General features: G+C 37.0%; 1 protein-coding gene across 35 annotated transcripts in view; it reads left to right on the top strand.

The window, feature by feature from the left end:
- Nucleotides 1–25,993, top strand: part of MAP4 (microtubule associated protein 4) — a 234,822-nt gene that overhangs the window by 86,791 nt on the left and 122,038 nt on the right. For all 35 annotated transcript variants that reach the window (XM_056805211.1, XM_056805221.1, XM_056805215.1 and 32 more), the window contains one exon: nt 15,064–15,132. In XM_056805211.1, the coding sequence (XP_056661189.1) occupies nt 15,064–15,132 (69 nt within the window). The remainder of the gene's footprint in view (nt 1–15,063; nt 15,133–25,993) is intronic.

The raw sequence follows: 25,993 nt of genomic DNA, 5'->3' as shown, positions 1-25,993 counted from the left end.
CAAGAAAAGAATTAGATTCTTTAGCAGCAAATACTGAGCAGTGCCTTTTTGAGTTGTGTATGGAATTGTCTGTACCATCACTATTGTCAAAGGAGGAAGAGAAGCAAATGAAGCTTGCATTTCACTGGGACCTAGTTGGCAAGGACAGGACTATGCACTCTACCACATCTATCTGGGCCTTTCTAAGGTAGAGAGCAGTTTCTTCTCTTTCAGTTCCATGGAGGTCATGCTCTCCCACCAAGGCACATAGTGTCTGTGCCTGGAGCTGGTCACAACCTTTATGGAAATCGAGCAAGGAGAGGCACATGTGTAGGGAAAGCCATGCGGTCAGGGCAGCTCATGCTTCTGGACTGGTCTCGATGTTCTTGGTCTCCTTAGGGAACAGTCTGTACCACAAGTCACCTGATGGGCAGACCTACTTCTCTCCTGGCTGCTGGCCATTATAAGGCCATGTTGGCTCTTCTAGGAGGAGCAGTTCTAAGCCTGGCACCTACAGAGCTATACATCGTTGTAGATGTGCTCTGAAATGTTTCTTCATCTTAAGCCATCTGTGGCTGGAAAGGACACAGCAGAGAAGCCCCTTAGGGGTTCCCCCATCTCTAGTTGGAGGTGGTCTTAAAGGACAAGGCAAGGAAGCTTCTGCTTTCCCCAGCTAGCTTTGTTAAGTCACAGAAGACTCTTCTTCCTCCCCTCCGCTCCCAGCAGCGATACAAAACTGTCTCCCTCCAGTCAGCTCCCAGAGAAGAGGAATGAATAGTCAGTGCAGGTGCTAAACAGGTTCTCATTTTGGCTGCTTTTTTCTGGTAGCAAGAGGCCATCTCAGGTCCTGTTCTGTTCCTTCAGTCTTCGCTGGGCTTGCCATCATCCCATTTCTTCATCTGCCAACTTCTCTGAGACTTGTCTGCATCTAGGATTTCTGTTTGATTTCAAAGAACTAATTCCCTTCTATCTTTGGGCAAGAAACCAAAAATGACCTTTCTGTTAACTGCCACAAAGAACTGACCCTCATAGGGAATAGAAAGTGCTCATTCACAGGGTTTTTCAGGTATCTACTTGTGAGTTCTTTTAATAATTGTGTTTAAATTATCTGCTGAGAAATAAAACACTTTCTTTTGTCTTGTTTAAGTATTTTTTCCTCCGAGGGCCGCTTTCTCTCAGCACTGTCTGTATTTCTCCCTGAGTACTTTTGTCCAAGGGTTTGTTGTCTCAAAGTTTCCCTTGGACTTTTCTGTGTTTCTTCTTCTTCCTTCCATTAACATGCATAAATAAGAAAGGATGCTTTTAGGTTGTCACCAAACTATTCATAATTACTCTTCCGGTATAGTCTTCTAACCAGGTTCAAATCGTCTCTCTGTACTAAAATCTCTCCTATATCTCATGTTTACAAATTGGACCTAACAGGGTTCCTCAAATACTTTGCTCATTAGATCTCAGAGGAACCTCTTTTGAAAGGTTCAGTGGGAGTGAACCAGTGTACTTCCTGGGCCATCCCATATATTTGGGGATTGGAAACCTTGGTAGTTACTGGCCTCTTTTTTGAATAAATTTTACCTAAAAAGAAGAGCCTAAGTTCAGGGTAGAGCAGGGGAAGAGATAGTAGCTTATAGATATTTGAAGAAAGTAGATATTTGCCACTTGTACCAGTGAGGACAGTTTAGAGCTAAAAATTTCTTTTCAGTTTTAATGGTAAAACGAAATGAACAGCTTTCATTTTAGGTAAGATTGAGCCAAAAATACTAGGTGCCAGCATAAAGTTGTTATATTGTAGTGACTTAGCATTAAAGGTTGGAAAGGAGGTGTGGGGCCAGAGGGAAAATGAGGTAGAAAGGATGACTGGTTATCAGTTTATACAGTTTTATGTGTGTTGGGTTCTTTATAAATGGGCTAGAAGGAGAGGGAGATAATTGGGGAATGAATTGTGCTTTGGTACAACATGAAATGCCATTAAAAGGAACCTTTAACATTAAGATTTCTATCAGTTCCTTTGAATGTACATCATTAACTTTGTAAATAACTGAGTCTCCTATATTTTGTAAAGTCATCAATCTATTCCTCTTCATTTGAGTTTTGGATGGATTGCAATAAAATGGCCTTGGGTGCAGTATGTAGAATTATGTTTCTTTCCTCAGGACATAATTTCTATAATTAGTAAATTAATAGTAATCCAAACAGTTTCCAATATCCCATTTTCCTTCACTTCTCCATGCTTTATAGCTGGAACTTTACTAATAGAGATCATTAAACAAGTGTCCACCAGAGGGTAGTGTTGGTTCTGGTCTGATTGAATACATTCAAAGCTTTGCTCTCAAGCTAATTTAAGTGGAATATGTTGGTTATTTTCCCAGACATTTCCAAAGGGAAACCTTTATCTCAATCATTCCTATTAGCTACCGGCCAACATAGTTCACCATCTTTCTGAAAAACCTTTTCATTTGTTTTTAGTCAAAACCAAATTTGAATCTTCTAATATCTCAGAGAGTGATAATAAAAGGTATTTCTGCAGTGCTTTCCAGCTGATAGACATTTCATTTGAGCCTCACCACCTCTGAGGCATGTGCTACTGGTATTATTATCCCTATTTAATGAGAAAACTGAGGTAGAGAGAAATTCTGGCTTCTATGGAGGCGTACCTGTGGCAGATAGGGGATCCAGACTTTGGGTTTGACTCCAAATCTAGCAGCATATCTTCTTTCTACGAATAAGTTCTGTTTTTAAAGCAAATACATTGATCTTATGGCTGCCTGTTTACAGGAGGCTGCTTTGATTTCATGAAAAGAGAATTCATCAGGAAAGTCATTCAGTTAGAAAGGTTGTGAATATCTTTGGATATAACCTGGATCTTGCTTGATGATGTCCACTTTTTTCTTGGGCTTAGTCAGCCCAACTGAAACCCTCTTTATCTTAAAGAGCATTTCTTTTTCTGGTGGCTTTCTCAAGGTCCTTTGAACCACACAGGATCACCACAGCCAGAAAATATGAGTTGTGTGTGTTGGGGGAGTGGGAGCCGGGGCGTCTCCAGCTTTGATCTCAGGACTTTCTACTGTGCCACGCTTTTTTGATCTGGCCTCAAGTTAAAAGTGCGGAAGTCCTGGGCTAGAGATAGAAGAGACAAAATTATAGAAGGCATTCGGATAGTTCTGACTTCTAAAGATTGCCTGTGAACATCTTAATTCTTCTAAGGAAAACCACTTAGTATTACAGACAGCTTTGTGGAAATTCAGTCCCTCAGCTGAGCAGGAGATCTGTCTGTGGAAGGTCCCCTTACATGAATGGAGGACTGGCCGGATAGGATTTCAAGTTGGTGGGGACATTAGAAGTCATCAGAGCTGTTTAGATTCGTCTTCTTAATGAAGGGAAATAGTTTTACTCAATTGAGAGATTTGTGATTTCAATGGTGTATGTGTTACATACATCTGTGTTAATTTAGATGAACAAAAGAGACTCACCAACCAACCCTATTATGGATTTTTTTTTTAAACCCTTACCTTCCATCTTGGAATCAATACTTTGTATTGGTTCCAAGGCAGAAGAGTGGTAAGGGCTAGGCCATGGGGGTCAAGTGACTTGCCCAAGGTCACACAGCTGGGAAGTAGCTGAGGTCAGATTTAAACCTAGGACCTTCCATCTCTAGGCCTGGCTCTCCATCCACTGAGCTACCCAGCTTCCCCCCATATTATGGATTTTTAATAGCTGAACTGATAATAAATGTAGATTTCTACTGAATTAGAGAAAAAAAATTTTGGGGGAGTGAGGTGGGGGAGAGATAAATAACAATTTTCTCACTTCAAGTTAGAGCATTTTCTGCCATGTGAACCAATTACTTTAAATGAAAAAGAGAAAAAGTAGCATTGATAATTGTGTTTCATGAGAACATTTCTTCTGTTGATACAGTATTCAAGGAAAAGCAATGAGTTCACAAATGTGCTGGATTTTTAGGCAGAGAGCAAACAAAAAGAAATAGAAGACTGAAATTTGTTCAATACAGTGGAAATGAGACAAAGCTGAGGATGATTCCGTCTCAATTTGAAATCTAGTTACTTTATTTATGATATCATAATAGGTCTTTTTCATAGGTTCTTATGAGGAAACCTGTTGTCTAAAATAAATAAAATATATTTTAACTGTCCCCTTGCCCCAAATGGTTTGTTCTCTTGGCAGTTTTTTTGGAGACTCCATAATAACTAGATTGTGAAATGAATTATGCTTTTGAACTTTTTCATATTACTTGATTTACCATTCTTTCTATTTGTCTATCTTTCTGTCTGGCTTTTTTTTTTCCTTTTTTCTTTCTCTTTAATCTTGGAATGTTTTCTTTTTTAGGGGCAGGTAGGTGGCTCAGTGGATAGAGTGCCAGATCTGAAGTCAGGAAGATTCACCTCCTGCCTCAGAATCAATACTAACAATGAGTTCCAAGGCAGAGGAATGATAGACATGGCAAGTGGGGTTTAAGTGACTTGCCCAGGGTAATTAAGGTCAGATTTGAATCCAGGTCCTCCTGTCTCTAGACCAGGCCCTCCCTAGCCACCCCCACTTCAGTATCTGCCAAGAAAACCCTCTATGGGGCCAGGAAGAGTTGAACAGAACTGAAATGACTGAACAACAGCAACACCATTATTTTTTGTTGGAGCCAGTGAGGAGGAAAAAGCCACTAAGCAGCAACTTTCTTTTTAAAAGGATGATTCCCCAGAGGTAGTGACTAAGCAGTGTTTGGTATCCCAGATTTATTTTTCGCTCAGCAGTGACTCAGAAGAGCCCCTGCCTTAGGCTTTGGGAGCACTTGATTATACCTTCTGTTTCCATGTGGTCACATTATGCCTGTGTTCCAAAGACTTCCGTTGTTCCCTATTGAGTAAAGTTCATATTTTATTTACCCTTTGTCTGACATTTAAGGACCTCGACAATCTGGCATCTTCCCTTCCGCACTCCCACCCCAGCCTCATTGCTATTCCTGCCTCCACGCTTCGGCTCAGCTCCTAGCTAGCACCCCTGGGCTTTCCTGCCTCTGCACCTTGACTGCCCTCCTCTTTACAGCTGCAACGTGCTCCCTCCTCCTCGCCTGTCCGCTCAGGCTTGGCTCCCAGGCTGCTTCTTCCAGGAATAAAAGCCACCTCTCGTTTGTCCTGCTGGGAATATCCTTCGCCCTTGGAGCTGGCTTGCACTTTGTCAGACCAGCCTCCGCTTGTGTAACGTTCCTTCTGCTGTCTCACATTCCTCCAGAGAGGGACTTGGCTTAGCTTTCTCCTAGATTGTAAGCTTCGGGAGATCGGCGGTTGTGTGCCTGGCAGAGCCAAGCCATCTCTGCATTAGTAGTGGATGAAATAGCACTTATTAAGCACCTCCTGGGTTTCGGGTGCGATGCTCAGGGTCGAGGTGCAAAGAAAGGCCCAGACCATTCTTCTTCAGGACGCCCTGGGCTGATATTGATCCAAACCCAATCTCTCCTATACTGTCTTCCAATATTCCCAGCAGTTTTTATCCAATAGTGGATTTTTTGTCCCCAAAGCTGGGATCTTTGGACTTATCATAGATGGTCTTGCTGAGGTCACTTACCTCAAGTTTATTCCATTGATCCTCCCTTCTGTCTCTGAGCCAGTACCATATTGTTTTAATGATCACTGCTTTATAGTACAGTTTAGTATCTGGTGCTGCTAGGCCCCCAAAGTTTCTTGTCAGTTTGATAGGTATGGCACTGAATAAGTAAATTAATTTGGGTAGAATTGTCATTTTTACTGTTAGCTCATCCTACCCATGAGCAATTAATGTTTTTCCAATTATTTAGATCTAGTTTTAATTGTATGGAAAGTGTTTTGTAGTTGTGTTCGTATAATTTCTGTGTTTGTCTTGACAAATAGATTACTAAATATTTTATTTTGTTCAAGGTGATTTTAAATGGAATTTCTCTAACTCTTTTTGCTGAGTTGTATTGGAAATATATAGGAATGCTGATGATTTATGTGGGTTTATTTTGTATCCTGCAACTTTGCTAAAGTTGTTGGTTATTTCCACTAGCTTTTTGGTTGATTCTCTAGGATTCTTTAAGTAGACCATCATCTCATCCACAAAGAGTGAGAATTTAGTTTTCTCTTTGCCTATTTTAATACCTTCAATTTCTTTTCCTTCTCCTTCTAATTGCTACTGCTAGTGTTTCCAGTACAATGTTAAATAATAGAGGTGATAATCGGCATCCTTGTTTCAGGGACAAGTAAGGGAGAGAGAGACAGAGAGAGAAAGGATCTGTGGATGGCTCTCTTCAAAAAGTCCCAAATCCACAGCCCCACTGAGGATTTTAAACTGCTGTCACAAAAGGCTTGGTTGGAGGTATTCAGGAAGAATAGTTGATCTCCAAGGGAAAAAGTTTCTCCCGAGTGTCTGGGGATCTTCTCTTCTTCCCTTGTCTGTTGACTTGTCTCTTGAATCTTCAAGCCTCTGTTCCCTCCTTAGAATTATCAGTTTATTCTTTCCCTTCCCCCACCCCCCCCCCCCCCCCCTTCTCTCAGCAGGTCCTTTCAAGAGATGATCGCTTATCCATGTAAAAATCCCTCATCTCTTATCTTACAAATCTCCCTTTTTGTCTTGTGTCTTTTGTCACCCAGACAATGCACCAGGGTTAAACGCTTTACTTACTGCTATTGCTCTTACCACTATTTTTCTATTTTTGTATTCTCCCCATCTCCCCCCACAATCTTATATTCCTTAAACTATCTATTACCCTTAACTTAGGTAACTAAACGTAATCTAAGACAGGATTTATGGGGGAAAAGAGGTTTGGGTAAATAATTCCCTGGGTTCCATGGGGTTAATGCTTTTGAATCAAGTTATTGGACTAACAATGTCCTAGAACAATTTTGCAACAATTTTAACTTAAATCTGGTGACAATATATTAGTGATACATTTGAACTATGGTAACTTTGCAAATCTTAACACTAACTTCTCCTTAGCTATTACAAATTCTTTAATCTCTGATTATTATTATGCCATATCCTATTCTGTCCCACTCTTTTAACTTATTATCAACTTTCCTATTTCCCTATGCTTTCCCTACTTTTGTGTTATCCTATGTTTGTTAGTCCTACTGTTGTTAGTGTTATCTTTATCTTTTAATCTCTATGTGATGTTAGTAGGTTAATTCCATGTAATTTACATTATGTACATGTAATTTTTACTGTGCAGCATTTACATATGATATGCATACATGTTACATATATACAAGCTTTCTGCTTTGGAGTCAACCAGACAAAAAGCCCTCTTCTCAGCAGGTCACTTCAAGAGATGATCTCTTGTCCATTTAAAAATCTCTCATCTCTTATCTTATAATTGTCCCTTTATTGCAATATTTTCTCCTTACCTTGGAAACTCTTGAATTTGGCAATTACATTCTTGGGGGTTGTGATCTATGGACTCTTTCAATGCCCTCTTGTTCAAGAATATCAGAGCAGTTTTCTTGGATAATTTTTTGTAGTATGATGTCTAGATTTCTGGTTTTTTTTTTTTCCAGTTTTTCAGGTAGACCAAAGATTCTCAAATTGTCTCTCCTAGATCTGTTCTCAAAGTCCGTTGACTTCTCAATGAGATATTTAATATTTCCTTCTATTTTGTCATTCTTTTGTCTTTGCTTTTTTAATTCTTGCTGTCTTGTGAGATCATTAGCTTCTACTTGCCTAATTCTAATCTTTAAAGACTGATTTTCAACTATGATCTCATGATTTTCCTTTTTGGTTTGGACTATCCTGCTTTTCATGACTTCCAGCAGGTCAATTATGGCCTTCAGTTTGCTTATCGTTTCATTTGATTTCTGAGCTTCTTTATCCAAGTGGGAGATTGTCTTTTAAACTTTTATTTTTCCTTTTTGGACTATTTCCCATTTTTCTTTCAAAGTTTGTCCTATCTATCTTACTTGGTTCTTCAGTTCACTATTGAATTCCTCGAGGGCTTGTGACCAAATTCCATTTGTTTTTGGAAAATTTGGATGTGTTTGTTTATTTGTCACTCTTTGCTCTGTAGTTCTGCTGTTTTTCTCAAAAGAAGTTATTCAATGTCATGGCTTTTTCTTATTTTTTCCATGTAGTTGTAGATTGTAGTTCTTGGGTGTTGGTGGCCATTGCTATGTTAGATTTTTCTTTCTTTCTGAGCCAGAAATCTGAGTGAGGAGGGCAGGCTCTCTGTGTAGGGAGCTACAGAGAGGTTTTTGCCCTGAGGCTATTTTTCTAGTCTCTACTGCATCTGCTTGTGGGCAGCCCCTCTTTGCCCTATCTCTGCACCCAAGCTCTGCATTCCTCAGCCTTAGGTCCCAAGTCTTGCTACCTTCCAGGGTAAGTCCTCAACCAGACCCTGAGAACCTAGAGATTGTCCCAGGACTCACTCTGACTCTGGTGTGGTAGGTGGAGTTGGGGGGGGGGGGTATTGAGCAGCTCATGCTTTGGTAGGTGTAATTTTACCTCCTTATAGTGTGGAAATTTCCAAACCCTGCTTACTTTCAAGGCTGTGCCCTATGATAGAGCCCCTTTGCTGCTCTGATTTTGATTTTTGTCCTTTTGAGTCTCTTTAAAATCAGTCAGTTGTGAGAAGACCTTTTCTTCTACTGTGGGGCCATCTTAGCCTGGAAGTCACCTCCTCATTTGTTCTTGAATGTTAAAGGTATAAAATAAAATAAAGTAAGAACTTTTTTCCCCTCTAAAAAGACAAGGAATTTGTTGCCCTTCTTTGTTTTCATAGATGAAATTCCTCTTTTAAGTTGGCAGAGGATTTAAGTAATTCATTAAACATTTTCTAAGTGCCCATTCTTTTCCAGGTAATGTGCTACCAGTTGTGACTTCTATGAAGAGATAATATGACCTTATTCTTCCGAGAAATTTACTAAATGGTCATAGGAGTAATAATAGAGAATACAAATTGACTCCCTTTGAAGGCAAATGGGGGAAGAATGCTATATTGAGAAATTTCAGAAAGGAAGAAGTATATTTAGGGGAGTCTCCCTATAGAGAGTCCCAGATTGACAATTCTTAAATTGATCCTGGAAAGCAGAGACAATAACAGAATCTAGTCTAGACCCTTAAGCATAAGAATGAATAATAAGAGGCTGCAAGAGAGATAGGACAGCTGATAGGATGAATTTGATGATGGTATTGTTTGAGCCAAACCAGTCACTTTTCAACCTGAAAAAATTTATTTACTTATTCTTCATATAAAACTTTATTTAAATCAAAACAAATTGAAACCTTAACTCTTAATTTCCCAATTCCTTGTCTGCTGGATTGTCTGTATGAGTCATACCATTTCTTGAACTAGCTCTACTAGATTTTTGAGAAATATATTTTTAATGAATTGAGTTGAATAACTTTTCTTGCTCAAGGCCTTATGTTGCCAAATGGCCTTTGAAATGTTTATTGTTTTGATCTTCTGGCTAGATGAATTACTCTGCTGCACTCAGAGAGAATTAAAAAATATATTCATATGATTCAGGCCAGGATTATTGCATTGAAACCTTTTAAAAATTGTCATCAGTTCTGACCAGTTTAGATTATAAATGTCAAGGAAAGGGATTACAAAATTGCAGCCTTTAGCCTTTGGTGGTGGTGGTAGTTTTTAGCTGGGCAATATTAAGTACCAATTGGTGCTTGTAGTATGTAAATACAAAATAAAGGGAGATTGATTTAAATACTGTGTAGACCTTCATCGACATCTTCCTAGTTAGGACTCTATCATTTGGCATTTTCTTTTCTCTCTTTTTTTAATGTAGCAGAGTAAAAAGATTAGTGATGACCTTATAGGAATGGTTTGGGGTTTTTTGGTTGATCTGTTTTGCGACTAGAAGATTTCTTTACCCCAAGGTAAAATCTTGTGTGTTGCATATTATTAGAGTTTGTTCATTTATACTTAATTATGTATGGGAAATGTCTTTGTGTCAAGATTTTGGAAAAACATGTATCAGCTGGTGACTGAGGCAGAGAACTAGATTCTGAGTGGAATTTGCAATATTTCAAATAGCAACTCTACTGCCTTCTTGGAAGTGGTGGTCATGATGGAGGGAGTAGAGAGTTTTTCATCTTAAATTTGTAATTACCTCCTTACATGAACATAGCAGGAAATATGGGGGAGGGTGAACCCTAGGAGGGCTTTGAAGGTAGTTGGAGAGAATTATAGAGCATAGAATTTAGCTTTTAGGGAGTGAGCTGGAATATTGTCTGGCTGGGTCGATTGAAAGACTCCCTGAGGTACTCCTTAGGGAATCCTACAAGTTGAGCTCTAAAATCTCCTGACTGAGAGCTGCCCCATCATTTCAAATAGTGCTATATGAACAGGTTGGACTGCCTTGGCCCACATTGGGAATGTCAAAAAGATTGGCACCTGGTGAGCCTTTTGTGTGGAGAAGGAGTGAGGATACCGCACACTGTTGTTCTTTGGCATAAGTTTCTATGTAGAGTTCTTTTTGTTGACAGGGTTATTGGCTGTATGACATGCTCATAACCCTTTAAATATTATCCTAAGAAGTGAAACAAAAGGAATTAAAATAGTCTCTGAAAAAAACTTAATTTACCTGCCCTGCTTTTCCTTAGTTGCTATCCCCTCTGTGAAGAAGCTTCTTTTCTTCCTACTCTACTCTATCTCTTCTTCCTGAGATTTCTTACCATTATTGATCTGGACTTCTTTTAATTTATATAAATCTACATTATATTTACAAGTTATTTTGTGAACACAGCACCCTCTACCCATTAGATTGTAACCAAACCTGTATCTTATTTCAGTTTTTATAGCCCTTCCCTTCCCTTCTATAAAGTTGGTACTTAATTTCAGCAGAGATCATATTCTGTGTAGGAAAATTTCTGTAAGCCTGTGGGAAGTTGTTAAATGACGAGGAAAGAGAGGAGACAATATGAACGATAGAAGAAAATAGGAATGAATCTAGTACAAACATTCCTTATAAAATTAAATTTGAACTCCTCATGATTTTTTTAAGGAGCAGAACTAGGTTTATGTGATAAGGTTTAGCAGTAGAAAGAACTTCAAATTCTCCAGTCTAACATCCTTATTTAATAGATGGGCAAGCTGAGCTTTACATGGAAGACATAATTTATGGTAGTTTTATGAGCTGGAATTTTTTGTTTTGTTCCTTAATTTACATTTATTTGTGTGTTAGTTACATTGAAATAATTCTATTTAACTCCTTCCCTTTTCCTTCCCTTCCCCATTTAGAGAAGGCATCATTTGAGGTGGGGAATAAATATATATTACTTCTTTCTCTGGAGGTAGACATTCAGAAGTCATTCTTCAAACTATATGGAATTGTAACCCAGGTTCTCAGATTCCAAATTGATTATTTTTTCTTATACTTTCATTTTTTGGAATGGACCAACTGCCAAGAGGCACCCTTCCCCCCCATAACCCATACCTGCTAAAGTGGCCCATGATACAAAAGGTCAAGTACCTTTGTTCTAAGGTGTGTGTTTGGTTTTTTTTTTAAACTCTTACCCTCCATCTTAGAATCAACACTGTATATTGATTCCATGATAAGACTTTTAAGGGCTAGGCAATAGGGTTTGAGTGACTTGGCCAGAGTCACATAGCTAGGAAGTATCTGAGGCCAGTTTTGAACCCAGAAGCTCTCAGCTCTAGGCCTGGCTCTCCATCTACTGAGCCACCCAACTGCCCCTGCACCCTGGACTTTTAACCTGTCCTTATGGCCTATGATATGGCTTATTAATTTAAGCTACTTTGGACAGGGCATATGTTTCCATAGACTATTTCAGCTATTAGAAATATACGTTTTCCAGAAAATAATTTAGTTAAGATGCTGGCTTACCACAGCTATGCTACAGAGATGATCATGCCCTTGATTCTGCCATCATCTACAAATATGCCATTTTCATATTCATGAATTATGAAACTCCATTTCTGATTGTACTCTGTCATCATTCTATTGTGTCTGCTTTGTATCTCCAAAGTGTCTCATTTTTATTATTTATTTATTTATTTGTCTGTCTATCTGTCTATCTGTCTGTCTGTCTGTCATTCTGTCTATCTGTCTATCATTAAATCTGCATTTACTCAAGTCCCCTCAACCCTCAGTTCTTTTTTAGACTATCATTCCTACCCTGGCAGTACTCTCTCTTCTTTCCCATCTTGACCCCCTGGTAAACCAATTGAGCTTAACACTGTCATTTTCCCTTGAGACACTTGCCTCTTTATTGAAGATTTTGCCCTTCCAAACTCCAGCCTTGTATTATTCCCATCATTTTCTGCCTTCACTCTTATTCATGTGCTCTTCAACAAAGCTAGAGAAAGTCATGAAACTGTCAGGTCCACTATAAATTTATGTTACATAATCCCAGCTGCGCCCTCATTCTTCACAAGATAAACCTTTTATTCCTCCTTAATTAGCCTGCTATTCTACTCACCACAGTGACTTTTCTAACACTTCTCATCCCTTTTCAAAAGTCCCATGTCCCCTCTTATCCTTCCCTCTCAGCTGAGAGCTTCATCTTATTTTATTGAGAATATTGAGGCCATTCACCAAGAACTCCTTCTTTCTGCCACCTTTTTTTCATCTCCTATCCCCCAGGTGACTTCTGCTACTATCTTCTCCTATGTCATGGTCTCACTCGAAGACATGACCCTTCTCCTTGCAGAGGCTCTTCTACCTATAGAAAAATGATTCCATTCCATCCTATGTTCTCCAGCAGAATCCTCACTCTTATACTTATGTCTTCCATTTCACCATGTCTGCTGGCTTCTTCCCTATTGCCTCAGATACATCTTTGATTCCTTTGTCTTTAAAAAACTCTTCTTTGATCTCATACATCCCCACTGGTTGTATAGTCCCATATCTCTCCTTCCTTTTGAATTTCCTTGAATATTTTGCAGAAAATGTGCCTCTAATATCTGTATTCTTAATTTCCTATAGCGTGACTTTCAGCCTCATCATGTAGCTGAGACTGCTGTTCCCAAAATTACTAATAATCATCAAATTGAATGAGTTTTTCTACACTTTATTTTTTTTTGGTCCTTTTTACAGCTTTTAACATTTTCTTTGCTGTAGTTGTTTGTGACAGAACTTTCTTTTGGATTTCCTCCTGCCTTTCTAACCACTTCTCAGTCTCCTTTGCTGTATCATCATCCAGGCCAAACACAGTAATCATAGATGTCCAATGGGGTGTGCCCAGAGCCCTCTTTTCTTCTCTTTTCATACTGTTTCACTAGGTGGTCTCATTAGCTCCCATTGTTTCAATTATTATCTCTGTGGAAAATACTTATATCCACTTGTCCAGGCCAAACTTTGCTTTTAACCACTGTTCCCACATCAACAATTACTTATTGGATGTCCTATAAATAATTTACTCATCTTATCCCAAAGTAAACTAATTATCATTCTTCAAAAGCCCTCCTCTCCTGCTAGCTTTCCTCTGAATGTTGAGTCACTCACTTACACATCATTCTCAAGTCCTCATTCATGCTATTGATAATCTAGTCACTGGCAAAATGTCATTGATTTTACCCTCATCTTTCTCCACTTCTCTAACCTTGATGCCACTGTGGTGCCAGCCCTCATCGCCTCATTTGTGGACCATTGTAGTAGTCTCCTGTGAGGCCTTGTATTATTTAGAATGTTTATTTTCCTCTTATCTCCAAATTATTGTAATTTTCCTTTAAAAACTCTAGTATTTGTATATACCTCTAGTTCAAGTTATAAGTTATGTTTTCCTGATCTGTTGGGGAGACTGGTCTCCCAAAGGATCATAGGGGAAAATGTATTATTTAGATTCTAAATTTTAGAATGTGTACCCTGAACTACATTTCCCACAATCCCCCTTTCCTTTTCCTGAATGTACATCATTGGTTAATTTCGTATTCAGTTTTGGTGTCCTCCACACTGGCTCTCTCTCCCAGAAGCTCTCTCTCTGGCTTGGACAGGAGTGGAGCAAGGGAAAGGTTTTTTCCCCTCTGGATTTACTCCCCCCCCCCTTTTTTTTCCCCTTATTTTAATAAATAGTATTAAAATAATACTTGGAGCATCAGATTTTAATTTTAATCTTTACAATTTCCCTGTCTCAACTCTCTCTCCTAAAGTCCCTCTTCTCTAAGTTCAGGTTTGGCCCAGTCATCTCCCTTGCCCCAACAATAAACCTCTGGGATTCTGTTGCCTTCTTTACTGAAGAAAAGGTCCTGCTTGGTTTCAGTGGCCTCATGAACCTGGCCCCTTCCTGCACTTCCAGTCTTCTTGTAACCTCCTCTCTGCTACCTTCCCTTCGATTAATTGACTTTGTTGTCTTTGGTCCCAAATCTGAATGTTGCTGAAATGCTCATCTTCCTCATCTCTGCTTCTTGGCTTCCTTCAGCTCTCCACTAAAGTCACACTTTCTGCAAGAAGCCTTTCCCCAAACCTCCTTAATTGTAGTGCCTTTCCTCTGAGATTAGGCCCAGTTTATCCTGTCTGAATCTTCTTTGCACATACTTGTTTGTATAGTGTCTCCCCTGTTTGACTGTGAGTTTCTTGAGAGCAGTATTTCAGTAAAATCTTAATAAACTATAGTTGACAGACTAACTTTAGAGAATATTGCAGAGAGCATGCCTGTGTTAATGATTGTCAAATTGTAGAACACAAAGCTTTATACTATTGAATAAGAGATAAGAACCCCTAGATCTCTCTAGATATTTCCTTATCCTAGAGAGAGTAATCTGGGAGTGATGCAGATGTAATTTCAAAGATTGAATTTTTGAGAGATATCTTATGTTGTGAAGATGAACAGAGATTATTGCTTCAGTTAAAATTTGAACTTATCAATCAAAACTGAAGGCTATGAAATTATTGTGACACTTTACAAAAATTGGGGAGAGGGAAAAGTTCGGGGGAGACTATGTAGAAGTCCAACTTTTTGATTAATTTTAGATTTGATAAACTCTTTGCATTTTAATTTATGTGAGATGACTACAAGGGCAAGAGAGATAATATTGGGAAGTGCTAAGGATTTTAAAAACAAAAGTTATCAATAAAAATAAAGGGAAAAAACCCTTATATTTTTCTTTTAACCACTTGTGTGTGTAACTATTCTCTAATTCAATTGTTGCAGGCACTACACCTACCAAACCAACAGTGTTAGCTAATGGTGATCATGAAATAGAAGAGAATGATGCCACTGGTAAGTGTTTCTTAAATAGCTAAATCAAATGGGTAGAGCTGGTTTGGGCCAGAGGAGTACTTCAGAAAGTACTTCTGGATATTTCTGAACCCATATCAGCTCCTGGAAAGAAAAAGAATACTTGGTTAAAATGAGTTGACAGAGCTTTTCTGTATTCTTGTATTACATGGCTTTCTGTATATTACTTATTATTGAAAACCTCCTTAAAAGGGAAAAAAAAGAATGTCTGCCTTAATCCTAGTGGAGCTGTGCCTTTCATTTGTTAACTTTGGGAGCCCTTTGGTGGTAATTAATGGTTTCCTATGGAAAGAAGAATGTCATCATGGAAGCCTCTACTTCTAATTGCTCTGTTTATAGTTAATTACTCCTTAAATTTATTGAAGTTGAAATCATTATTGATTACATAAAATTTCTAGCCTGTTTCCACTAGATGAATATTAGAACGAGAAACGCCCATAGTTTAGAAATCTGTTCTCTACTTATAAGTGCTTTGCTTCAGCTGCTGCCATTGTGAAATTTTCTTCTCTTTGAAGTTTCTTTCTTTGATATTTTAAAGTGATCACAGAAATTCCTCCGGGATTCTATGGTTCCTTTTCTACACCCTTGAGGTACTGTTCTCTTAATGTGCTCTTGGAACTTGAAATGGTGAGCTCTGATATAGCAGCAAAATATCTTTAGAAGTGTGCTATGCAACTCTCTTACCAGGTATCCGAGTGAGTGACTGGAGTATTGTCAACAGCCATCTGCGAATGACACTGCATTTTTATAAATAATTGCACTTAAATTATAGTTGTGAAAGAAATGTCACTATATTTTCCCTAACAGAGTCAGCTATTTAAAGTACATCCTTCTCCGTGGAAGAGAAGGATAAAACCAGAAGAGTAATAATAAGTATTTTCTGACTCTCTTGTGTCTGCAGAAACAAATGCAATTGGCAAATGTGTAGGCCGGCCTCATGGCAAGCCAGACACTTGTATAATAGAGACTTGCTTTTGCTTTGTGTCTGTGCATCTCTCGTTTATATCTAGAGATTTTTGCCTCTTCTTTTATTTTGGCGAGGGGTATCTCACACATCTAGGCTAAATACCCGGGTTTTTCCTTGGCTGATTTCCTGAACATAGAAAGATTCAGCCAAGGGGAACTGAGCTCTTCTGCCAAAACCCCTTAGATAAATCTGCATATTGAATTTGGCAACAGCTAGATTTTCCTGTATTCACTCAGAATTGTTTGACCTTGGGAAATTCAGTTGATATTGTTAACTTCATAAATCACAATGACACAGTGGGAAGTGATGACTCATTCTCATTCTTTCTTTTATTAATTCCACAACTATTTTATTATGTAACTTTTATTCAGAAGCACTATTAGCCACTGCTTTAATTAAAATACTATCCAGATTGTTTTAATTTTATATATAATATCTCTATTATGATTAGAATATAACCCCTTATTCTAATGGAACTAAAATTTTAGGACCATCACATACATAAACCAAAAATACTTATGTGATGTGGTTTTCAGAGAAAACTTTTACTTGACCTCTTGACATTTGTATAAAAGAAAACACTTGAGAATGATGCTTATTGCCATGAATATGATTTCCTAAAAAATGGAGACATCTTCTATCCAGATCATTAGATACAGACATCCTAGAGGGGGAGTACATGCTGATGATTGAATCTGAACTATTGGATTATAAAGTCATTGACTAATGGAAAGAAAAAGCTAATTAACTGATATAGCATGAATATCATTGTTCACCAGGATTTTGGTGAAACTTGAGAAAGTGTGAATTAACTCTTCCTCCCCCAACACTCCCCATCTTTGGGGACTGTAGCAGAAAAAGAAGTTGTTATACAGGTTTGGGACTGTTGGGACTAAGTTTATCCACAAGCCCCCCTCTTCTCCCTCACCCAATTCCTTTCCCAGTGGATTTATCTGGGACTACCAAGCTATGGGCCTTTGGGCAAGAGGAATATAAAAGTAGGATTGCAGATTTTTTTAGAATTCCTGACCTGAAGACCCCTAGGAAACTTTTAACTTTCTTGGACTTAGGGGGGAGGGGACACATTTAATCTCAACTGTTTCCAATCTATAGCACAGTTTACTTAATTGAAATAATTCCAGCTGGTTTTCTGGGTTTGTGGAGGGAGAGGAGATCCTCTTAACTCACTCTCCCCTCACATCCCTCCTAACTCACTCTCTCCTCACATCTCTTCCACCAATATCCAGATCCAACAAATACTCATGCTACAAAAATTATTCAGAATAATTTAGAAAGCATCCTACAAAATTACTGGGTATCCCAATTAAGGAAGGATTGACCTAAGAAAGAAAATTATAGGACAATTTCTTTAATTATTATTTATGCCAAAATTTTAAATAAATGATTGGTAATTAGATAGTAACCAAGCTGGATTTATACCAGGTATTCTAGAATAGTTGAATATTAAGAAAACAGTGAGTATAGTTATTCATGTAAATTATAATAAGCACTTTGACAAAATAAATAATTTATTTGTGTTATGACTATATTATGGTAAAGATGCATATGGTAAAAAAAAAAAGTATTTATCCAAAGCCAAAAGAGAGTGTGATTCGACATGGAAAATCTCTGGAAGCTAAGAGAGAAATGATTAATATTATAAACACAGATAAAGAAGTTGCAAGTTCTTTTTAGTGGCAGAAGACAGTCTGGCCCTTAGCTTCATGTGACCTCATTTTCATCATTTCCTGCTGCCTCCTAATTCTAGATAATATACTTCTGGAAAGGGTATAGAAATTTCCAACCTGTTGTGCCACTCATCATTTTTATAATATTCTTTCACTGGCTATCATTCCCGTATATGTATTTTCCCCCCATTAGAACATAAACTTCCTTGAGGATAGTGAACCTTGCTTCTCTATTTTTGAATCTCTCAAAGTGCTTGGTACTTAATACATGTACTTAACACTTGTTTTTCATGCATTCAGATTCTATAAAGTGTCCCCAAAATCTCAGTACATTTCTATGATTTGAAACTTAAAAGTTATAAAGAAATAATTATCATTATTATAAAGAAGTGATTGTCAAATTTATTTGATAATAGGTAAAAAATTAGAAAAGTAGATTAGTGGGACAGATTAGATAAGTAACTTGGAAAGCATTTAGACAAAAAAGAAGTTTAGACCAGCACTAGGCCATATTTCAAAATGTTTCAAATGAATATGACCTTAATGTATAAAATCACATCTTAAAAAGATTAGGATTGAATAGGAGGCATCGTTTATATCTGTGGTTAAGGAGACAATTCCTCATCAGAACAAGATAAGGAGATGATTTTAGTAAAAAAAGACAAAGGAGGCAATTTTTAAAATTCAAATAAAAAAAAACTTTTGCATGAACAAAATTAATGTGATTGCAGCAAGAAGAAGACTTTGAATTACGGGATAATATTTCCAACAATATCCCCAATAAAAGTCTGAAAAATATGCCATATAAGGCATACACATGCCATATGAGAAAGACAAAAATATGACTAAAAGGCATGTCAAGAAGGCAAATGATCAAAGAGTATAAACAGACTTTTTGTCAAACAGACAAAAAGTCTGTTCATACTGTCTTTAAAAGAAATATTGCAATATGACCACAGCCATATAAAAATGTATCCAAATACTAATATTAAGAGAAGTCAAATTACAAAAATTGTAAGGTTTTATTTCATATCTGACAAATTGGCAAAAATGGTGTAAAAAGAAAATAACCAGTGGAATTGTTGTGGTTTTAAGTAGATCCCATGAATGATTCCAATCATTCTGGAAAAAGATTTGTAATTATATTAGAAAAATCATTAAACTGTTCTTCCCTTTGACCCAGAAATAGCACTAATTGGTATGTATCCTAAAGGCTCCAAAGATAGAAACTGAGAAAATAGAAAAAAGAGAAAATGGTCATCTATGCAAAATATTCATAACAGAGCCTTTTTGATAGTGAAGGACTAGAATCAAAGTGAAGACCCTGAGCAAATCCTGGCCTAGGCATAACTAATTTGAGAAAATTAGAGAAACATGAGGGAAACTATGAACTGATAACAAAGTGAAGAAAGCAGAACCAGGGAAACAGACCTTAGACTAGCCATAGTAATGTTAATTAAGACAACACCAAGAGAAAGCTGAATTCAGATAGAAGGTAATGATCATCCTTCTTTGAAGGAAGGATGGGGGATCTACACGTGTGGAATACTTCATATACTTCCGTCCAGCCATCATCAATCAGTTTTGCTTAACCATTTTTCTTTTTCAAGTAACAATCATTTATTTGATATAATGGAAGGAAATTGGTTGGAAAATCCTACAATGATGCAGATGGTCAACCCCTTTGTGACTCATTATCTTAGAGGGTTACTTCAGGTACAGAGAGGTTGAATGTCTTTCTCCTGGTACTTTTGAGATTAGATGAGAGTCCAGAAAAGCTTTATTCACTGCCTCTGTTGTGTGTGAAGTTGAACAAGAAGGGGGAGTCGAGGCAGACTTCCCTGAGCAAAGTTACAGTTTATTAGTAGGGGTGTTTCCCAACAATAAAGCAAGTCTTTTCACCTGTTAGCCAAAAGACTGCAAGTCAAGGGTGCAATACATTTTTATAGCATAAAGCAAAGAACAGAACTAAAATCGTTTTCGTCATGAAATTGGCAACATCGTGAGTTCATGATTGGTTACATCAAGGAAGGGTCCTGTAGTGCACGTAGGACACGGCCCGCCTAGCTCTGTTTCTAAGGAATACTTTTTGAGTTTGTGGGGTCCAGTTGCCTCTTGAGGCCATTGCTATCCGGCACACCAAAGTCCAAGGCGCTTGGGTATAAGATATGACAACTTGGAGTTTACAGGGATAGAGCCTTAAGGTGGGACCAAGTCAGCTCCTCTGGTTCTCAGAGATGGCACAGAGCTAGCATTCGTTTTCTCAGAGGCTGGAATTACGTGAAATAACAAGCTTTCCTTCGCAGGAATGATCTGCAGGTGTTGCTGAGATAACACCTAGAAGTGTACTAATAAAGGCAAGCTCAGGGCTTCTGTTTAATTAACAGTGATTATGGGAAGGCTTATAACTTGGACACTCAGCCTCAAAGAGGGAAACTGAACTCTTGAACTTGGGAACTTCTTCACTTGGAGATCAAAAAGAAGCTTAGACTGGTTATATAGAATACAGCCTATGGTTATAGAACAGGGATCTCTTACCTGGTGAGATGAACTATAAAGTACAAGGTAGAACAACAGAATTGAATATAAAACAGCAAATTGATATACACTTTTTTAAACCTCTTTCCATGCTGGAAAAATTGAGGACAATAATATTGTTTAAATGTATGCAAAATAACACAGACACATACACACACTTTTACAAGTAAGGACATGGAGAATACTGTAATGACTAAAATAAATGAAGGCATTAACAATAACAACAAGAAGGAAATGTGTCCACGTCACGGTTGTATTAGATCAGAGATCCTTAATCTTTTTTCTGTCATTGATCTAGTGAAGCCTATGGTCTTTTCCTGAGCATATTGTTTTTAAAAAACTAAAGTAAAATCCATAAGATTGCAAAGGAAACCATTTAAATTGAGGTCTAATTATCAAAATATTTAATGAGCAAATTCATAGACCCAGGGTTAAGAAGTTCTGAATTAGACCAATAACCACATCTCTGGCCCTGGGCCTCTACGTATGCAGAAATTGATCCAAACCATAATTTGAACCCTTACTGATATTTTTACTTTTCTTAGCACGCATATTTTATAAAACAGCTTCTGCTGCTAATACTAAAATACGGTCATCTTCTGATGTCATTGTATAGGTTTCATTTAATAATGTCACCCACTGTCTCATGAAGCGCTTAAAGCTTTTAGTTACCTATGCCATTTAGTGGTGAATGCTCTAATTAGTAAGCCTTTCCATCAAAGAGATGGAAGGCAGCAACTCTTTTTCAATATTAGTTACCATATCGGCTTCATCTAAAGTGCTGTCATCAGTCAATTGCTATTCTCCACGGAAAGTACACTGTGGCTAGTAAGACTCTGGCAGGGAAGGGAAATCTTTCATCTAGTAGCTGTGAACCATCTAGACAAAGGCAAAAGGTATTAGTTGTTCAGGCTAAGATTATGCTCCTTAAACCTTTCATTCTCTATTGTAATCTCTGGGTCCTCAACTCTCCTCTGACTCTTGGTCAGAAAACCTTTTTAGTCCTTATTTACTGTTGTTCCTGACTGGGAAAAATGATCCTAGCATTCCACTTCCTTAAATGGAAAAGAGCTACATAAAACTGTTAAAGAAATTGTTTTCAACCTCTTTCCACCAAGCTCTAGTCATGCTATTCGCTTCCACATCAATTATAAAGTCTGGGCCAGTTGGAGAAGACTGTCTCATTCCCCCCAGCAACAAATCATAGTTTGCTCTCTCTTTTTTTGTACAATAGCAAGAACGACAGTATTCCTCAAACTAATTTACAGATGTAATGCAATACGAATGAATCCAAATACCAAGAATAGAGCACACTAAAAGAATAAAATTGGCAACAATATCGATATGCATGCTGATTAAAAGAAAAAAATTGAAGAACTTTTACTCCCAGATTTTAAGAGATCATTTAAAATGGTCATAAAAGCTTCTAGTCCTTGGCAAAAATGGAGAAATAAGTCATTAGAATAGAATAAAAATACTGTATATTCAAGCAGATACATAAATAAGATGAGCCCTTGATAAACATATGAAAAATGGAATAAATTAATTTTTAAAAAACTGATTATTCATGGTAGAAAACATTGTAAACTTGTCTTATACCATACTGACCTTCACCTGGATAAAAATTTGTGTTTGAAAGAAAGCCATATGATGTGTTTATTTCAGCTGTTGAAAAGAAGTGTTTTTTTAAGCAGTTTATTAAATTTGCAAAATTATATAGGAAAAATGTATCAGAGGTAACATAATACTATAGAATGAACATTGTTTCTAGAATCAGAAGATGTTGGTTTAAATTCCACCTCTAATGCTTACTAACTGTTTGTCTTTAGGTAGGTCATGTAATGGTCCAGTGCTTTAATCTCTGCACCTGTATAGTCAGAGGTTTAGAATAGATGATTGCTGTCCAAGTCCTTGGACCTAGAAATCCTTTTCAGCTGTTGATTTATGATTCTATAGCCAGTCCAATAGTGATTAAATAAAAACAAGAAAAAAGTTGCACAAAAAAAATGTAAAATCAAAAAAAGAAAAGAAAAAATAGGAGAAACATTTATAGCAAGCATTAGAGATAACTCCTGACATTTAAAACAGGTAGGGGAACTACCAGTGGCTAAATAGTCACAACATCTGAACAAATAATTTTTTTAAAGAGGAAATTCAGATAGTTAAATATCAATGGGAAAATCCCATACCTCACTATTTTGAGAAATCTAAATGATAACTACCTGGTCATGCTTATCAATTTGTCAAAAATAGTTGAAATAATTGAAACAGTACTGGTTTAGTTGTGGAGAAACAAACTCATTTATTATGGGCAGAACTAAATGAATGCATCCTTTTTGTTTGTTTCTTTTAAAAAACCCTTACCTTCTATTTTAGATCAATATTAAGTATACATTCTAAGGCAGAAGAGTGGTGATGGCTAGGCCATTGAGGTTGTCATTTACAGTTAGGATGGATCTGAGTTTAGATTTGAATTCAGGTGCTCCAATCTCTTGGCCAGACTCTCTTTTCACTGAGCCACCTCACTGTCCCAAGTGTTTCCTTTTGGAAACTATTTTGAGTGCATACTTAAAAAGTTGTAAATTTGCTGGTGCACTTTAACCCAGTTTTTTTGTTGCTCAGATCTTTCTTATGCTCTGTGATGATTGCTGGAAGAAAAGGCTGCCTGTTTTAACAAGTTATGCAACTTCATTAATAATTTCAGGAGTCTGACTGAAACCAGCTTAACTGATCAATAATATGGGAATGTTAAAATTATAGTGCATTAATGTAATGGAACAATAAAAGCAAATATGATTGACAAATTAGGAATATCAAAAAATCTGAAAAGGTCTTTTCAAAATAATGTAAAATTAAAAAAAACAGAATTAGAAAAATGGATTGTATACCCAATGGAACTGTGCTAAAGAAAATACATGAGAATGAATAAAGAAACATATATATATACACATATACACTCAGGAAATGACTGATATAACATTTTGGGTATTATAAAATTTATTGAAATCTAGTTTAAAAATGTTTAATTGAATTAAAATTGGATATCAAGTTTATTAGATGATTGAAAATTTCCTGTAATAGTATTCTTCTCCAGCAGACTATGTATGGAGTCTGAACCAAAGGGAGATAAGACACAGTCTTTCAACACAGACACTCTTCTTTATGGCCAGACTTTTAGAGCATGCAGAGAAGAGAACTAGAGAAATCACGGTTTGTGGACTTTTACATTTTACAATCATGTAACTTTTCCAAAATCTGCACGAGAGGGTGGAGCTGCTTATTCCCAGAATCAGAACAAGCATGAAGTGGGTTTTGGAAGGCCACTCTGCTTGGTTGAGTATCATCTAAGCCCTGGATAACAGGAAATTTTCATATCTAGATGGTAAAGGTTCTGAAAGGTCAAGGCTTTGGCCTCAATGCTTCATCTAAAGTAATTGGTTCACTGGTTTGCTTTCCTGCTTAGTTGTTATCTTCTCCACTAATACCTTAATTCATATTTCTCTTGTTAAAGTGTTTGTATTAATGAAGATAAAGCTTGGGGAGTGTGTTTGTGACTTAACGCTCTGGTTTGGCAACCACTAATTCCTGCATGAAACAGCAGCAACTCTTATTAAAAAGTTGACATTTTCACTTTTTTCAATAACGGTTACTTGGCCCAAGGGCAAGCCAACTGTAAAAATGGCATAGAGTTTGATGAGCTTGATGTGCTGAACTTTCTATTTACTAATGACTTGTGCTTTTTTGCCTTTCTCTTTTCCATTCTCTTTCCCCTTTCCTATTTCTTTCCTCCTAGAAGCCTAGTGTGTCCCCCTACTTTGGGACTGCTACCATCAACAGACCAGTGGTCTTTTCTAACCATCGTTACAGTTCTAAAACCTCCAACATTTTGCCGAGCTTTGCTTTTCCTTCCTGGACCCTGTCGATGTAGAAGAAGCTGAGGGTAGTTCTCCAGGGCCCATTTCTCCTGATGCCTGAGCATTCCACTACTTCTCCTTTGTGCACTGCAGGGCTTGATGGAACCTTCTTTCTTTTGTAAGCACAAAAGTGCATAATGGATTTTTTTATTGCACTATTTTTTAAAAAAAAGTTTACCTCATGTCTTTCAATTTACTTTTAGTAGTAAATTTTTTTAAGGTTTAATTTGTCTTTTTTCATTTTTTTTTCATTTTCTTTTTTGGTTAGTCATTTTCATTTCATCAGACCTTCAAAATAGATTGGGGAAATGTGGCACCAAAAACGAAATTGTGCTTTCATAAGGGATTGGGTCCACCATGACTGCAGCCATCCTTCCTTTCTTTCCCATTTGCCTGTAAACTTGCTTGTAGATTACTTTAATCCTCTGGGCCATCATTACTTCTTTCATTTGCTTTGAAATTTAAGTGATAATCACTGTGATGCTTTAGCTTTGAATAACTTTGATCCATTTTTAAAAATGGAAAAAATTAATTCCTCAAACTAAAGCAGTTTATGAAAATTCATGATTAGGATTGAAAATGCTCACCTATCTTAGGTTTAAAAAACAACAAAAAACCAAATCCCAGTTTTGAAAGGCAAGTTACTATATCCCAATCTCAAGAAATATAGCAAGTTACACTAAGAGGTAATTAAAAATGGAAAGGCTAGTTATGTTTTCATTAAGTGCTAACAAAAAAGATCCTAATTCTTTGGGAATGCCAAGATGACTCACTACAATATGAAGAAATTTAACATAGAGAGAAGAACTGGGTTTTGGCAAATCTGGCAGGGCCAATGCAAAATTCTAAGATGGGGTCTCTGAAATTGCTTAAGTACCTTTTTGTACGTTCAGTATACCATACCAATATGATTCATGAGTCTTCACTTTTTTTTTTTGGCATGATCACCTTCATATAAAACCTATTCAATATTCTTACTTTTTAAGTGATATCTAAATGTCACCTGCTTATACTCAATACTTATTTTCCTCAAGCTTCTCAGAAACTAGAACCTTCATTGAATTTTGAATTCAAGAAGCCTTTTTAGTATTTTTGTATATAAGTACATGGACTCTGTTTAGGTGGTTCATTTTTACATCCATTATATGAAACACCCTTCTGTTTTCTAGCCTCCTTTTTGTTTAGGTTGATGTTTCCATAAGAGGCTAGTTTCAGATTAAAGAGAATGATTTCACCTGCTGAAGTAGGTCTCAAATCCACCTTAGTTTTTCTGTTTTTTAAAAGTCATTTAAAAATTTCAAATTAAAAACAGAGAATACTGTACAAGTGAAAAGTGAGTGCTTAAGGGTTTTCAATTAGCAGTCCTAGATTAGTTGTATATTTCTGGACAGAAATAATGTAGTTCTGCTGACCTGGACATAGAGCTAGAGAAAAGGACCCTCTTTGATTCTGAAAGTTTGTGGGAAAGTAGATATTACTGAAGGTCTTTATAAGAGATCAAATTTGTGGTTGTGGCAACAATCAAGAACAGAATGCCACCTTATAGTAGTAATACTAATAAATTATATTAACATTTACGTAATGCTTTAAGGTTTGCAAAGAGCTCTATATATGTTTACTCGTTTGATCTTCATGATCCCATGGCGTAATCTTATATAACTCTGTAGTGTAATAATCTTGTTAGTATTTTGCTAATGGGGAATAATCAAATGCTCTGAAGGCTTATCGGTATGGTA

The sequence above is a fragment of the Monodelphis domestica genome, chromosome 7, assembly GCF_027887165.1.
Source record: "Monodelphis domestica isolate mMonDom1 chromosome 7, mMonDom1.pri, whole genome shotgun sequence".
Classification (NCBI taxonomy): domain Eukaryota; kingdom Metazoa; phylum Chordata; class Mammalia; order Didelphimorphia; family Didelphidae; genus Monodelphis; species Monodelphis domestica.
Note: the sequence above shows the minus strand (reverse complement) of the source record. Positions and strands in the feature narration are given on the sequence as shown.